Source organism: Clarias gariepinus, chromosome 16 (genome assembly GCF_024256425.1).
Source record: "Clarias gariepinus isolate MV-2021 ecotype Netherlands chromosome 16, CGAR_prim_01v2, whole genome shotgun sequence".
Taxonomy (NCBI): domain Eukaryota; kingdom Metazoa; phylum Chordata; class Actinopteri; order Siluriformes; family Clariidae; genus Clarias; species Clarias gariepinus.
The window spans coordinates 16251746-16266680 of record NC_071115.1 but is presented as its reverse complement, the minus strand read 5'-3'; the positions used below and the strand labels follow the sequence as shown (position 1 = coordinate 16266680).

At 36.6% G+C, this 14935-nt stretch overlaps 2 protein-coding genes across 3 annotated transcripts; one reads left to right on the top strand and one right to left on the bottom strand.

Annotated features, from left to right (window-relative positions):
* Positions 1-1678: 1678 nt before the first annotated feature.
* fahd1 (fumarylacetoacetate hydrolase domain containing 1) lies at positions 1679-4736 on the bottom strand. 2 transcript variants are annotated; one of them, XM_053514194.1, is made up of 2 exons: positions 4718-4736; positions 1679-4493 (listed from the first exon to the last, which is right to left on the bottom strand). In XM_053514194.1, the coding sequence occupies exon 2, from the start codon at positions 4475-4477 to the stop codon at positions 3806-3808; it is 672 nt and encodes a 223-aa protein (XP_053370169.1). In that variant the 5' UTR covers positions 4478-4493; positions 4718-4736; the 3' UTR covers positions 1679-3805. The 2 variants fall into 2 exon arrangements, with proteins under 2 accessions (XP_053370169.1, XP_053370168.1); XM_053514193.1 differs by having other exon boundaries at positions 1679-4531; positions 4718-4731.
* Positions 4737-4942: 206 nt separating this feature from the next.
* LOC128545095 (hydroxyacylglutathione hydrolase, mitochondrial) lies at positions 4943-14030 on the top strand. Its single transcript, XM_053515455.1, has 9 exons — positions 4943-5065; positions 7294-7469; positions 7546-7610; positions 7743-7860; positions 8776-8884; positions 10893-10996; positions 11163-11264; positions 11365-11444; positions 12991-14030. Exons 1-9 carry the CDS (start codon positions 4996-4998, stop codon positions 13088-13090), a joined length of 924 nt encoding a protein of 307 aa, XP_053371430.1. The 5' UTR covers positions 4943-4995; the 3' UTR covers positions 13091-14030.
* The last annotated feature ends 905 nt before the right edge of the window (positions 14031-14935 follow it).

Sequence of the window (14935 nt, the reverse complement as noted above, 5' to 3'; positions counted from 1 at the left end):
AATGACATAAGGCTTAGATTTATTTTATTTCATTCTTTTTATACATGGCATTTCAACAAACAATTTGCCTCAGGGTCTTTGGCTTAGGCCAAGGAACAGATGGATTCCTAAAGCATTAAGAAACTATTCCCACCACTAATGCCCTTGGATTAAATTAAATATTGAGATGAAAATATTTATGAAGCAAAGACAGCTGAGGCCAAAAGGCCAAAAATGCTAAACTATTGGATCGGACAAAAGATATCCAGTATGAATCTAAAAAGCTGGCTTCAGTTTAAAATGCTTGGAAATCAATGGTCAACCAATATATCTTAATGACTGTCAATGCTGTTAAACAGTCAGACTTCCAGAGGATTTTGTTCAGTGGCCTCAAGACTCACTCGAGTCATGCAAACGTTGACTGCACTGTTCTGCCCTCATGTGGACATACATAACATCTTCACAGAATCCAAATATCCAGAGACATTTAAGTTCAACCCATATATATATTACTGTGTTCACAATTGTACATATGTATGTAATGTACCTTATAAAACATGGATAACAGTATTTTCTGTTATCCACAACTATGACACACCTAAAACAAATTCTGAGACCACTGACTACATACTGTAATTTACACTGTAGTGTAGATGAATTTTACTTCTGCATTAGGTTCCTTGTTCAGTTTAAAGCCAGAAAAGGTCGAGCATTGATGTCTTTTCAGTCTATTTATATGTTTTATGTTGTATAGTTGATGGTTTTGCTTTGATCACTTACTTTTGCCACCTAAAATCCAACTCCATGTTTATGTCGTACAGTATTCATTTAGAAAATGCGACACATCCTCGAAAACCTGCTAACCATATTGGTGAAAATAACATATTCCTGCAATTCAATAAGAAATTACTCATCAGTTACCATTACATGGCATAAGTGCTGCATCAATGTTGTGTAAATCCAAATAATTTAGTTTAGAGATTATGTAAAGAATAGGCATTCATGAGTTTAGCTGGTTATCAGCTCACAGGCAGTCACCTTGTTTACAGCCATGGCAATTTAATTATCATAAAATAACGTATATAAGTTATTTATCATTTATATATTATATACAACCCATTTATCATGGAATCAAACAAAAATAATTTGTGGAGATTAAACTTGAAATGTTTGTTAAAAAAGAATAATTTAAAATATATAAAAATGTTTAAGCTCACATTCGGTATATATTAATATACACTTTGTGTGTGTGAGACTGTGTGCGCATGACGGCATGCTGGCGTAGTACTTCACTTTAAGGGTTCGAGACCTGTCTTGCGTCTGTGTGTGTGGAGTTTGCATGTGCTCCTCATGCTTGATGGGTTTTCTCCAGGTATTCTGGTTTCCTCCCACGGTCATGCAGATAAGGTAATTGGTATTCTCAAATTGCCTATAGTCTGTTTGTGTGTGTGTGTATGTGTGTGCACTCTGCGATTGGTTGGCACCCTGTCCAGGGTGTAAACGACCTTGTGCCCAAAGTCTCCTGGGATAGGCTCCAGGCCCCTTAACCCTATAATTAAGGAATAAATGATTCATTATGAATTACTATGTCTATTAATTTGTCCTTAATGGCCCTTTCAATCTAAACACAATAAGTGAGATAGATCAGTCATAGAGTCAACATTTCAACAAGCATTCAATAATGATTTGTATATTTCTGTTTACTTTAATTATCTCTTATTCAGGAATGACTTCATTGAGCTTTAGTACTTCGTTATAACATCAAGATGTAATGCCTTACTGTGAATTTAATTACAGTAATCTAGATTGTGTTCTATAATAGAACCAAATTAACATTATTGTAAGATAACAGTATTGTGGAACATTGTAGCACTTTTCTTTAAGTGTGCAAATAAAGCACTTTGTGATATGTTTTACAATTGCAGCTTGTACTTAACAGGCTGTAATATATTTAAATCTACAGATAATTTATAACGTAAATATTGAACTTTTTTACTTTGATTGCATATTTACTCATACCCAATATAGCCGAAAGTTTGTGGACAGCCTCTTGTAGTTATAACAACTCATAATTTTTAAATGTTGCTGTAGAGATTTGTGCTTATTCAGAAACAACGCATTAAGTAAGGTCGGGTGAGGAGATCAGGGGTGCAGCTGATGATCCAGTTTATCCCTAAGGTGTCCACTGGGGTTGAGGTTACGGCCCTGTGCAGGACACTTAAGTTCTTCTGCACCAACCTTGGAAAATCGCATCTTCTTAGAGCTTGCATTGTGAATATGAGCACTGACATGCTGAAACAGGTTTGGGCCTTTTAGTTCCAGTGAATGGAACTAAATGGTACAGCATACAAAGGCATCCTATACAACTGTATGCTTCCAAGTGCTGGTCTCAATGCGAACAGTTGAAAGAATAACAATAACTTCCTGGTGTGATGAATAGGTGTCCATGAACTTTTGGCTATTTAGTTTTCATCGATCAGCCATAGGTCTAAGGTCATGAGTAGGTCCCCTCTTTTGCCACCATAATAGTGATGCACTGTGTTTTCTGACACCTTTCACAACCAGCATTAACTTTTTCATCAGTTTGATCAGGTCTAGCACTTCAATAGGATCTGACTACACGGTTCAGACTTCGCTTCTCATGTGCATCAGTAAGCCTTCACCACCCATGACTTTGTCGCCAGTTCATCGGTTTTCGTTTCTTGGATTACTGGTCCTGACCTGGTGCAGGCCAGGAACATCCTACAAGAACTGCAGTTCTGCAGTCCTCTAGCCATCACAATTTGGCCTTTGTCAAGTCACTCAATTGCTTATGCTTGCCCATCTTTTCTGCTTCCAACACATGTATTTCAGGAAAAGAAGGTTCACTTGCTGCCTAATATACCCCTTTCACTTACAGCTGCCATTGTAATAATAATAATAATAATAATAATACATTTTATTTATAATGCACTTTGTATTTAAAACAAATCTTAAAGTCTCAAATTATTTTAACCCAAAAGCTTTGATAAAAAGATAAATTTTAAAACCAGATTTAAAATCATCAACAGTCTGTGGCATCCTCTGATACTCTAGAAGAGCATTCCATAGTCTAGGTGGTGCAGGGCAAAAAGCGGCTTTTAAAGGCTTTTTGAGGAGTGCATTGCAGAAGTCCAGCCTGGAGGAGCCAAACGCACGGACTAATTTTCCGCATCTGCAAATGTAAATTCTGGACGCAGTTTAGCAATGTTCCTGAGGTGAAAGAAAGATGTCTTACACAGATGTTTACTATGAGCCTCATACGTCAAAAGAGAGTCCATTTTAATAACAGATGATGACAACGGGATATCCTGACCAGAAAAGGTAATGCTAGTGATGTTAGATGTCCTAACCTCCTAACCTCTAAAAAATAGTTTTCAAAAGAAATTGAAAATGTAGCGAGTGTGAGAAGGACCAGATTGTAATGGCTGGACAACTGGGTTAGAGTAAGGCCAAAACTGCAGCTCTTGTGCAGAAAGGAAAACCGGTGAACTAGCAACAGGGTCATGGGCGGCCAAGGTTAATTAAATTCAATCGAATTTTATTTGTATAGAGCCTTGAACAATTGACTATTTTTTAAGTTTTTTTAAGTATTATTTAAGTTTGTATGAAATGTGAATGTGTATGAATCAAAATTATATGGTTCCAATAGAAAGGGGTCAGAACACATGGGTCTTTACTGTGGGGACCTACTTAACAGGCAAGTGGTAATGATGTTATAATGATCAGTGTATATTCATCATCATTTTAATCAACACGAATTGTGAGATAAAGCGAAAGCATCGACGATGAGATGACTGGACTCGTGTCAGCTGTGTCCTGAGGCCTGTCTGCCGACTTTAAACGTCATGCTGATGACACCCTCGATACCGGCCTGAAGCTCATCGTGCTCGTGCACGGCTCCGACTCCTTTGGGAGTCCCGGTCAGTATGAGATCTCCTTCCTCTAACGCCATGACCCTGCTGATGTAGCTGATCAGGTAGGGCACGGAGAAGATCATCTGCGCCGTGCTGCCTCTCTGCCGCGTCTCGGCGTTCACCTCGAGCCACAGCTCCACAGCGGCTGGATCCGGGATCCGCTCTTTCGGGATGAAGTCGCTCACGGGACAGGACGTGTCGAAGGCTTTGGCGAGAGTCCAGGGCAGCCCTTTGGCTTTGCACTTGTCCTGAGCGTCCCGCGCGGTCATGTCCAGACACAGCGCGTATCCGGCGACATGCTCCATGGCGGAGATCTGCGGGATCTCTCTGCCCGCTCTGCCCACCACTACGCCGAGCTCCACCTCATGGTGCAGGTTGGAGGAGTAGTGAGGCACCAGGATCGGACTGCCCTCCTTCACGTACGCGGTGGGCGGCTTGAGGAAGAGCACGGGCTCAGTGGGCAGCTCGTTCTTCAGCTCTTTGGCGTGTTCTGCGTAATTGCGCCCCACGCAGACTATCTTCCTTCCCCACTCCCAAAAACGCGTAATGTTTCTTGTGCTCATTTCCAACTCTCTAAACCTAGAATAAAAAGAAACGGATTGCAAAAGCGCAATGACCTTTAATCGAGAGACAAAAAAAAAAGAGTTTAGAAAGTTTAGTTTAGAAAGACTGGCAGAAACTATGAATAAATTGAAGCTAACTAGATGACAACAAAACATTAATATTATCTAGCAATAGCAAAACATTGCTATTATCTTTAGCATTTTAAAGACATTTATTTTGAATTAAGGTCGCTGGTTTACCCTGAGAGCGTCGTTTGAATCTGTACTCACCACTGCGCATGCTCCCTAAATCTGTCCACTACTTAGTGTATGATATCACACCTACCAAGTGCACTTCATCTCTGTTATACCCCTTTATAAGGATATGGCACACGCGTACGGCGTGACGGCACGGTTTACGTGCACACGCCCCCGTATCCGATTGGATAAATTGGGTTCAAAGTGTAAAAGTGGGCGGGATTGTGCGTCGTACCTAACTTTCAACTTCCTTTATTTTGTGTCGTAATCGCGATATTACCATGTTATTTAGGTCTCTGCTGTTCGGTGCCTGTGGTCTTGGCGCACTTGGAGCTGCAGCGTATAAATTCGGTATGTCTTTACGAGAAAAAAAAATAGATTTCATATATGTACATTTACACGCACACCATTTTCAAGTAGTTCAGCCATGTGTGTTAATCAGTCAGCGCTGACACGCCTTCGTTTTGGTGAAATTTAGCTGGTGTTTTGGTCCAAGTGAACCAATGGCTTGTTCCAAAGACGTGCACACTGCTGTAGGTATAGGTGTTACACTATTCAGTACGGAAGTGTGCATTACTGGACATACACATAGAGACAGCATTTCCTGGATGCGTTTTTGTAAAAGTCATAGGTGTTGTTTAGGTATATCAACCCATTTTATTTGTCTAATAAACTTTTTATTATGTCATATTTTGCACTACAGATCTCGTATTTATTTCCTTGCCACTTAGCTAATATGCTGCTTTGTCTGTAGTAAACCGAGACTAATTGTAGTTATATTGTTCATGGCTCTCATGACCAACCGAGGGTTGTCCTGGTTATTTATTTATATATAACATGTGCAGTTAAAGACAATAAGTTGTCACAATCCTGACTTTCACACCCATATGTTTGTTTTCTCCACAATGCTGGAGGTAAACACCTGTATGCAGTAGGATGACTTGCTATGCTCTAGCTCTAGTTTTACTTTACTGGAACCCAAAACCTGTTCCTGCATGGCAATGCCTACAAAAATAAAACAAAACAAAAAAACAAGTAAAAGAAGACACTGTTTGCTAAGGGTCATTATTATAATCTAAACACATTCGGGATGAACTGAAACAACAGATGCACCCAGGCCTTCCTCACCCGTTTGACACTGGATTACTCTTGTGCTCTTTTGGATTAATCAGCACAAATGTCCACAGTCACGCTTCAAAATCTAGTGGAAAGCCTTTCCAGAAAAGTGGACGTTATTATAAAATTAAAGCGGAGACTGATTGCGGAACAGGCTGCTCAAGAATATGTGGTCACAATTGTTTGGCTATATAAAGGTGCAATTAGGCTCCTTGAACCAATTAACACACACCCAACTATGCTTGTATTAATTAACCAACAAAAGTTGTATTAATTAACTACAGCAAAAGATCAACATTGTTGCATTGTTGTAGTACTTCGTTTTCATTTGTAGTTAATTATGTAATGGTTTAAATAATCCCATGCTACTAAAATATTGGGCTCATAGGAAAATATACAACGATCAGCCATAACATTATGACCACTGACAGGTGGACAACACTGATCGCCAACTATACACCAATAAACTGGGGACAGGATCACGGGCCCCCAAGGTTCACCCATGCCTGCGGGGACCAAAGGCCAGCCGGTCCAGTCTGATCCCACAGTGCTAAAAAAAAAAGTTAATGCTGGCCATAATAGGAAGGCACCAGAACACTCAGTACAAGACCTCAATCCGAACAAGGATGCATGGTATGCACCAGACAAACAATTCTGATCCACAGATCCAGGTTGTAGATTTAGTTAACATAACAGCAGCTTTTCATAGTTTTCTTAAATTTATTAACAACATCAAACCTATTAGGTTAAATTAAAATTAAACCTTTATATATCTTAAGTAGACTAAAGTTATATCTATATTCATTCAAAGATTTAAAATTCACAAACCTTTATTAATCTCAGAGGGAAATTGCTTATTCTTGGTTATAGTTGCTCCCGGTTGTTATCCGGGTAATAAATAGAGAACAAAAATAATAAATAAAATAAAATAAAATAAGATGAAATAAAATAAAATGCAATAAAATAAAAAAGAGTCCTAAAACAGTAAGTACCGTCTTGCACACTAAACATTTTGAATACCTTATTGCACACAAAACATAAATTCAAAATACAGATCTAAATAAGAACTATTAATAAAACAGCAATTTGTGCCAGATTTTATTTATTTATTCATTTTGTTAAATAAAACACTCGTTATTCCTTAGTCCTTACACGCCTTACTTTAAGAACAGATAAATTAGGCTGATATTTTGAGCACTGTAACATTAATCTACTTTCACAATAGACTGACCCAGAATGACTCTTTAGCTCACAATGTTCTCCTGAGCTAGCAGGTTATGAGTGTAAACATGCTCCATGTTGACCTGATTAAGATACTGTTCAGCTTGTTGATCACACAATGATAACACAAATCTATAGCAGACTGGAAAAGTATTTTATGCCAAAATAGCATTTAACCTATGTATTTGTTGTGCTCTGTGTTTTTTTTTTGTTTGTTTTTGTTTTTTGTTTTTTCCCCGAAGCCCCAACCAAGTTTCCAGTAGGATTTTTCCATTCTGTGAGTAGAAAATCAGCTCTCGTGGTGCAGTCCAGTATGAAGATAGAGCTGCTGCCGGCACTCACTGATAACTACATGTACCTCCTTATTGATGAGGACACAAAAGAGGCAGCCATTGTGGACCCAGCAGATCCTGGGAAGGTAAGAAATGTTTCACTTTTACTGCTGTAAACATGTCATGATTCCTAATTGTATAACTGATTTTTGTCCTGCCTAGGTTGTTGACGCTGTTAAGAAGCATGGTGTGAAGCTTAAATCCGTTCTGACCACACATCATCACTGGTAAGACTGTTTATTATTATTATTTTTTTTAATAAATAAAAAAATTAATTAATTCTATTTTTTGTTTATGATGTGTGTGATTTAGTATCCTTTTGTCTGATAAATTGGTGTGTTTGGGGGTTTGGCTGACAGGGATCATGCAAGTGGAAATGAGAAGTTGCTGAAGTTGGTCCCTGGGCTGGATGTTTACGGAGGTGATGACCGAGTAGGAGCCTTGACCAAAAAAGTAACACATTACAACACTTTCAAAGTAAGTGCCTGAGTCAATTCTTCATTATTATTGTTTTTTTTTTTTTTTTTTACTTTGGAACTCTTAAAGGGGTGAAAGAATAAACTCAGAGCAAACAGTGCTATACTGTAGCCTAGTGGATAAGACAGGTCAATGCAGAAAATTAATAATGTCCACTTTTTTTTTTTTTTTGAAAGGTTAAGAACCTCTGGCTTAGCATTTCCTTTACATGGCATTTTAAACTTAAAATAATGTAATCAAATGCAGATTTAAAGTAGCTATTTATTCACTTGTTCACTTTTTTCATAAATTGACTTTTGATTTTTTAATAATAATAATAAAAAAGAATAAATATAAGCTTTGAATGCAATTGCTTGCTTCCTTTAGGGATGTCCCAACAGAGGAAAACAAATGTGTTGAAGAAAATTATATTTTGTAGAAGTAGAAGGGGTGTTCGGGTCAAACCGGGTTGATTTAATAACTGAGCATATTTATGAGAGTAACTGCCTCCCCCCTCCAATGAATCAATGTGAACTTCTTTTATGAATATCCAGAAAAACATACCTTTGATACCTTATTATAGTCACATAATTATCTTCAAGATTTTTTTTTTTACAAAGATCAAATTAGGTAACTGGGCAGTCACACAAATTCATTAGGAAAAAAAAACATTTCGAGCTAAACATTGTGAAATAGCCACGTATCAGAGTGAAATTGACATAAGACTAATGAATTTATTGTGCACAGTGCTTTGTTGTATAAAAGAATTGTATTATACCGTGTAATAGAACATGTCTGAATTTCACCAAATGTAGGATATCATCAGATCACCATACATACAGGACAGTGATTCTGTAATTCAGTTGCCTCCCATGTTTTCTTTTTGCTAAGGTTTACAAAAGAGTATATTCACCTGTTTCTGTGCTCTGTATTTAGGTGGGCTCGCTCAATGTAAAGTGCTTGTTTACTCCGTGCCATACGAGTGGACACATCTGCTATTTTGTGACGTCAGAAAATAGCTCAGAACCCCCAGCGTTGTTTACAGGTATGATACACGTACAGGTATGACATAATCAAACATGCTCGACTCTCACAGCAATGATGGAGCATTGTAATTTTCATACTTCATATACAGTATGCTGGTATTTTATATAATTGTAAATAAAATCTAAATGTTACAACAGGGCTGTTAAATTTAAAAATCTGGTTAATAAAATGTGTTTCTCTAACAGAATATGGAACGTACTCCGAGACTTTTATATTAATTAATTATTTCTAAATTGTTACTGGTCCTATAGAGTAACTGTTAATATACATGCATTTAGAGGGCTAATAAATAAAATATTAAAGAAAACCATGTAGTTGTCAATATATATTAAGTTTGTGGTAACAAAACGTAATATATGTATGGAAAGAATCTCCATTATCAGTGCTTTGTAATGGTCAGAGGAAAAGCTTTACCTTTAAGCGTTCCAAAATAGAGAAAGAGTGTTGTAATCTCAATAACAAGCTGCATTCCTTTTGTATTAAGAAAAGTGAAGAAATTTTATATCTGCTATAATTTAAGAATTAACAGGAACAAACTCATTTGTGTGAACATTTCAGAAACATTAAATAAATAAAATAAATAATAACATTATTTAATTAACCTTAATTGTAATTTTTGTCAAACTGCTATGCAAGTGGAGGAGTAAAATACTTTAGGACAGGCTGCTACTGAAAAAGAATCAATATTTTGAGTGTTTACATGTCTAAGTTTATGATTAATATGATTAATATTCTATTAAAGCAACTGTCTTAATTTATTTGTTATACATTTCATTTAAGATGGATCTTATTTAAAAAAAAGTTTAATGTGGTTATCGTACACAGTTTGACCGTAAAATAAGAACTCAGTTTAGCAGTTTCATAGATTTTTTTAAAAAGCAAGAAGTATGGTATGCGCCAAAATATACAGTACTGCATCGCAGCCACACATATGCATGACAGCGGGGCAAAGCTCCAGACACACGTGTAATACAGTAGTGAAAAGGAATTGATGTGCATTTGCTATTGAAAATAGGTCTCTCAACAGAGGAAAAGTATTCATAGTTAAGTATTATTTCTGCTCATACAGAAGTGGTTGTGAATGGGGACAGAGTTTAAAAAAGGTGGCAGAACAATTTCTCCAATGAAAAAAAGTTTTGAGTTTTTTTTTTTTTTTTTTTTTTTACAAAGATTGTTAAAAAACATTAGAATTATTATAAACGATACCAAAAGTTCAATTACAAAGCATGGTCAGCCTCTTCCCCTTCCAGATTCACTTTGTTACTTGTTCATATCACCTTTATACAGTAGTATGTGTCTAATATCGGTCGAATACAACATCTTCTTATACACAATACGTACATGATCTCTTGAACACAAAATTCTGATGTGTCTCTTGAGCGTTGTAAAGTTATCTTTCTTTTATTTTCTTTCTTAAATATCAGCATAAACTGCATCGTGGCAGCAAACCCAGTTTTGATGGTAACGGCAAAAGCCAGAGGAGAAGTATGTATTTTGAAGTGAAACAGGTTGTAACTGTATCTCACACAGCTTTTAAGTACGGTTTATAACATGGTGTATGTTGACTAGTGAACTATTTTACAGAATGTACTGCGGAATTTAAGTATTGCATACCTGTAGTCCATGAATGCCGGGGTAACTGCAATGGCAGTCACATCTTGTAAAAACCACTTTAGTCCATTTCACTCGCAGTGGCTACTGTTTTGCCCAGACCATTAATTGGCAGTACTGGTCACATGCCCGAAAAAAGCAGTGCAATTTGTTTTTTTAGTTTTTCTATATAATGAGGCTGTTCCATGTTGTGCTTTGACTAAAAAATGCAGGATATTTAGTGGTTTTTAAATTGAAAAATATATATATATATAAACAATGCTGTGTGCCAAAGAAAAATCATTTACCAGGATGAGTAAAAGTAAGAAAAAAATGTTTATCAAATTTTGCAGTAAATCTGTTTATATATTTTTTTAAACAAAAAGATTTGTAATTGATTTCACATTTGTGTATAGGGGATACCTTATTTGTGGCAGGCTGTGGAAAGTTCTTTGAGGGTACAGCTGAGGAAATGCACAAGGCTCTGATAGACATTCTGGGACGACTTCCTCCTGAGACGGTAACTACTTTGACATGTTTGCACAGTGTATCACTCTGCCATGCGTCGTAGTTCGTATATTTTGCTCATAACTTTCTGAAAAAAAATATTTTAATATCAAACATCTATTCATAATAGAAGACTCTGTGAAAGCCATATATACTTACATGCTCTGTTTGTATTCCAGCGTGTGTACTGTGGTCATGAGTACACAATCAACAATTTAAAATTTGCACGCCATGTTGAACCAGATAATGAGGCCATTAGAAGAAAACTGGCATGGGCTAAGGTACTTTATTATGCTGTTTTACCCTGATAAAAGTTATGTTATAAACACATGCTGACTTAACTTCAGATACAGTTAACTAACCTCTTATAATGTTATTTAGGAAAAATATGATAATGGAGAGCCAACCATTCCTTCCACAATCGCAGACGAGTTCACGTTCAACCCCTTCATGAGAGTCAGGTAGAAAAACATTAATTCACTGTCATTTAAAGATTTGCAACTTACAAATTTCTGCAGATATGAAGGGACCGTGGTTCTACTTGGGGTTTAATCACAGAAACAGCTCACATGTATCATACAAAAAATAGCCACTGCAGTGCACCAGATCCGAATATCTACAATTATATACCATATTTTCAGTGTGCAAGTGGATGTATAAAATGTCTAAAGACAGGTATATTGTATTTGTGTGCGTGTGGGGATGCGGGAGAAATAAGTCGTCCTTATTGGTTTCAATTAATCAGTCCAGAAGCATGATGATAGAAAATGGCTGTCCTGTAAAGCTGTCCTGATCATGAATAATCCTAATTTCTGGAAAATCCTCAACAGAGTCCAATATAGTACAGAGGAAAACAGCTTTGAAACAAAATGTCATCTGGGATTCCCCTTGAGATTCAAAGACACGTTTTCACTGAGATATTCATTTCCTTTCTGTTTTTGGCCACATGATGAGAGTGTTGGGAAAGGGGACAGAGATTTAGTCAAGTCGATTGTCGGTATGCTTTACATTGTATATTTGTGTTAAAGACACTTTGTCAGACTTAAGAACAAATCGGACTTACAAACGTGCCTTCGGAAAGAAACTTGTTTGGAGGTTGGGGACTTCCCGTAATAAAGACCAATAATGGTATAATATCAAATATACCTTAAAAAACAGTGATTATAGAAATCACACTTATGGCTTACATGTTAAGTTATAAGGCATAATACACCACCCAGCCAAAAAAAGGTCACCACCTGGAATTAACTAAGCAAATAGTAGGGACTTCCACTGGGTAATTATTGCAGTGATTTTAGTTGGCACCGATGTATTTAACTCTAAATGATGCAGTAAGTAGCTTTCCATTTCTTTGACAACCGTGTCAGAAGACATATCCTGTGGTCTTGGCAAAAATGTTACTTTGTTTCAGAAGGGTCAAATTATTGTCCTGTACCAAGCAAAGAAAACAACTAGGGAGATTTTTTTTAACTTCTGGAATTGGGTTAGGAACTGAAATATGTATTATTAAAATCTGGAAGGATAGTGATGAAGCATCACCTTTAAGGAAAAAATGTAGCCAGAAAAATATTCCAAATGGTGGGTGATCATTTAAAGACTTAGTAAAATCAAATCGATCACAATTTGATCAAAACGATGCCAGGATTTATCAGTCTTAAATTGTTAAAGGCTGATTCTGGAGGCATGAGACATAATTTTCACACATGGATTAGCCACCACAGAGTCCAGACCTTAACCCCACTGATATTCTTCGAGATGTGCTGGAGAAGGCTTTACACAGATGTCCGACTCTGCCATATTAATATAAGATCTTGGAGAAAAATTTATGTGTCTGGTCTACACATTAATGTTGTATGTAATCAAAGCAAAGGCTGTAATCAAAACAAAAGGTGGTCCACTTAAATATTAGTGTGTGTGACTTTTTGTGACTAGGCAGTGTATTTTCAGGACAGCACAGCAAATTGTTCAGAGTATCTTTTGTAATCTTATCATGTGTTTTTTCTCTAGAGAGAAATCAGTACAGATGCATGCCGGCACAAGTGACCCCATAGACACGATGAGGAGTATCCGGAAAGAGAAGGACGGCTTCAGAGTGCCCAAGGATTGAGCTTGTGTGCAGCTTTCAATGCATTGACAAAATACTCAGTTACACTTAGGCACTTCACACTCTTAATAACACAAACTGGGCTATACACAAAAGAAAACATTCATGTCAACCCAACATTTCTATGTTCCTTAAAGGGGTTGGAATTGATTTCAATGTTGTATGTTTCTCTGGTCAGCTAGTTGTTCAAAATGAACATGCACTGAAACATTAAGCTCATCTGCTGCTTATATAACCTCATGTATTTCTTTCTAGAGCACAATTTCGGATTGTATTATTTGTGTTAGAGCTGGAGATACATGATGCTTCACCGTGCTGTTGCACCTTTAAATCTTTGATTTGGTTAAATCTTTATTCAGTAGAAAGTGTGAGATTCCTGTAGTTTCTAAGTGAAAGGTAATTATTAGTGGTACCTATAGAATCTGCATAAGCAATACTGACAGCTTCTGAGAGTTAAAAAAAATTAAAAAATTAAGTTTATCTCTGGTATGATTAGTTTGGTAAATTAAAAATATATAAGCAAGATATTTCTAATGTAAAATATTTATGTATTTTGTGATTTTTGAATATGGAGAATCTTAATGAGTTAACCCATGTCTTAATGTGCAATGTTTTATTTTTGGTAATTGAAGAAGGCTATTTTAAGATGGCAGGTGGTTATGATCTTGTTATAAAAGTCATAAAAGAAAATGCATTTACAGGCTTGCAGACAGTAATCAGATATGGGATATTAATTGCTTTAAATTTATTTTGTAAAAAGGCAATAGTTGTCATGCTCTAATTATTATTGTACCCTGCCTTGCACTTTCTGTTCTTAAAAGCGAAAACATTAAAATGATTATATATCAGTGTAATCAATAAAGTGCCTGTGAGAACAAACATATTCATGTTCTATTCTGATGGTGATATATTTATTTTCTAAATGTGTATGTTATTGCAATGAATAAATACACTGTTGGGCCACCTGTACCAGTGAAGTGACAAAACTGCTTTGTGCTGCTATTCCACCCTATGGAGAGCGTGGTGCTGGTTCACCCATAGGATTTATAAAAATGCTGGATATACAGTCAGGTCCATAAGTATTTGGGCAGATACTGTACATAATTCTCATGTTTTTGACCCTGCACACCAGGGCAGCAGATTATAAAGGATGCAATTAAGATGTGTTTGATGTCTAGCCTTAAATGTTGACTTCAAGTGGTTTAATGAAAATATTGCAGTAACCATGGAAATTACAGCCATAATCATAAAGTGACATAATCATAAATTATAATCATACATGACTACCTGAAGTCTGGAATCCATTTACAGTATGCACACTATATTGTCAAATACTGTCTGGTCTGGTGTCTCACACCTTTCTCTTCACCATACCCCATAGAGAATCTCTACCTTTGTCTATGCCTTTGTCAGACGAGTTTGCTGGCCAATCAGGCACAGGGATACCATGGTCCTTAAACTAGGCTTTAGTACTTTTGGCAGTGTGGGCAGGTGCAAAGTCCTGCTGGAAAATTAAATCAGCATCTCCATAAGGCTGGTCAGCAGAAGGAAGCATGAAGTGCTCTAAAAGTGCTCAACTTCTGTGCCTCTCCTCTCTTCCTTTGGACTCTTGGAACCTTGATTTACAAATTAAATGCAAAGGTTACTTTCAACTAGAAGGGGACTTTGGTCCACTGAGCAACAGTACAGTTATTTTTGTCCTCAGCCCAGGTAAGATGCCTTTGACATATATGTGAATTTAAAATATTAAAATGTTAGAATATTAAAATGCAAGTGGAAGATGAAATGATCTTCAAAAAGCATGAAGTTACAGATGACCCATTTCCTTCATATTTGAAACAAAATAAT

Bases quoted from the DNA above. Each gene is read 5' to 3' on its own strand.
- fahd1 (XM_053514194.1), bottom strand. From the start codon at position 4,477: ATGAGCACAAGAAACATTACGCGTTTTTGGGAGTGGGGAAGGAAGATA.
- LOC128545095 (XM_053515455.1), top strand. From the start codon at position 4,996: ATGTTATTTAGGTCTCTGCTGTTCGGTGCCTGTGGTCTTGGCGCACTT. The intron at 7,611-7,742 runs GTAAGACTGTTT...TTTGGCTGACAG, and splicing joins CTGACCACACATCATCACTG to GGATCATGCAAGTGGAAATG. The intron at 11,445-12,990 runs GTAGAAAAACAT...TTTTTTCTCTAG, and splicing joins AACCCCTTCATGAGAGTCAG to AGAGAAATCAGTACAGATGC.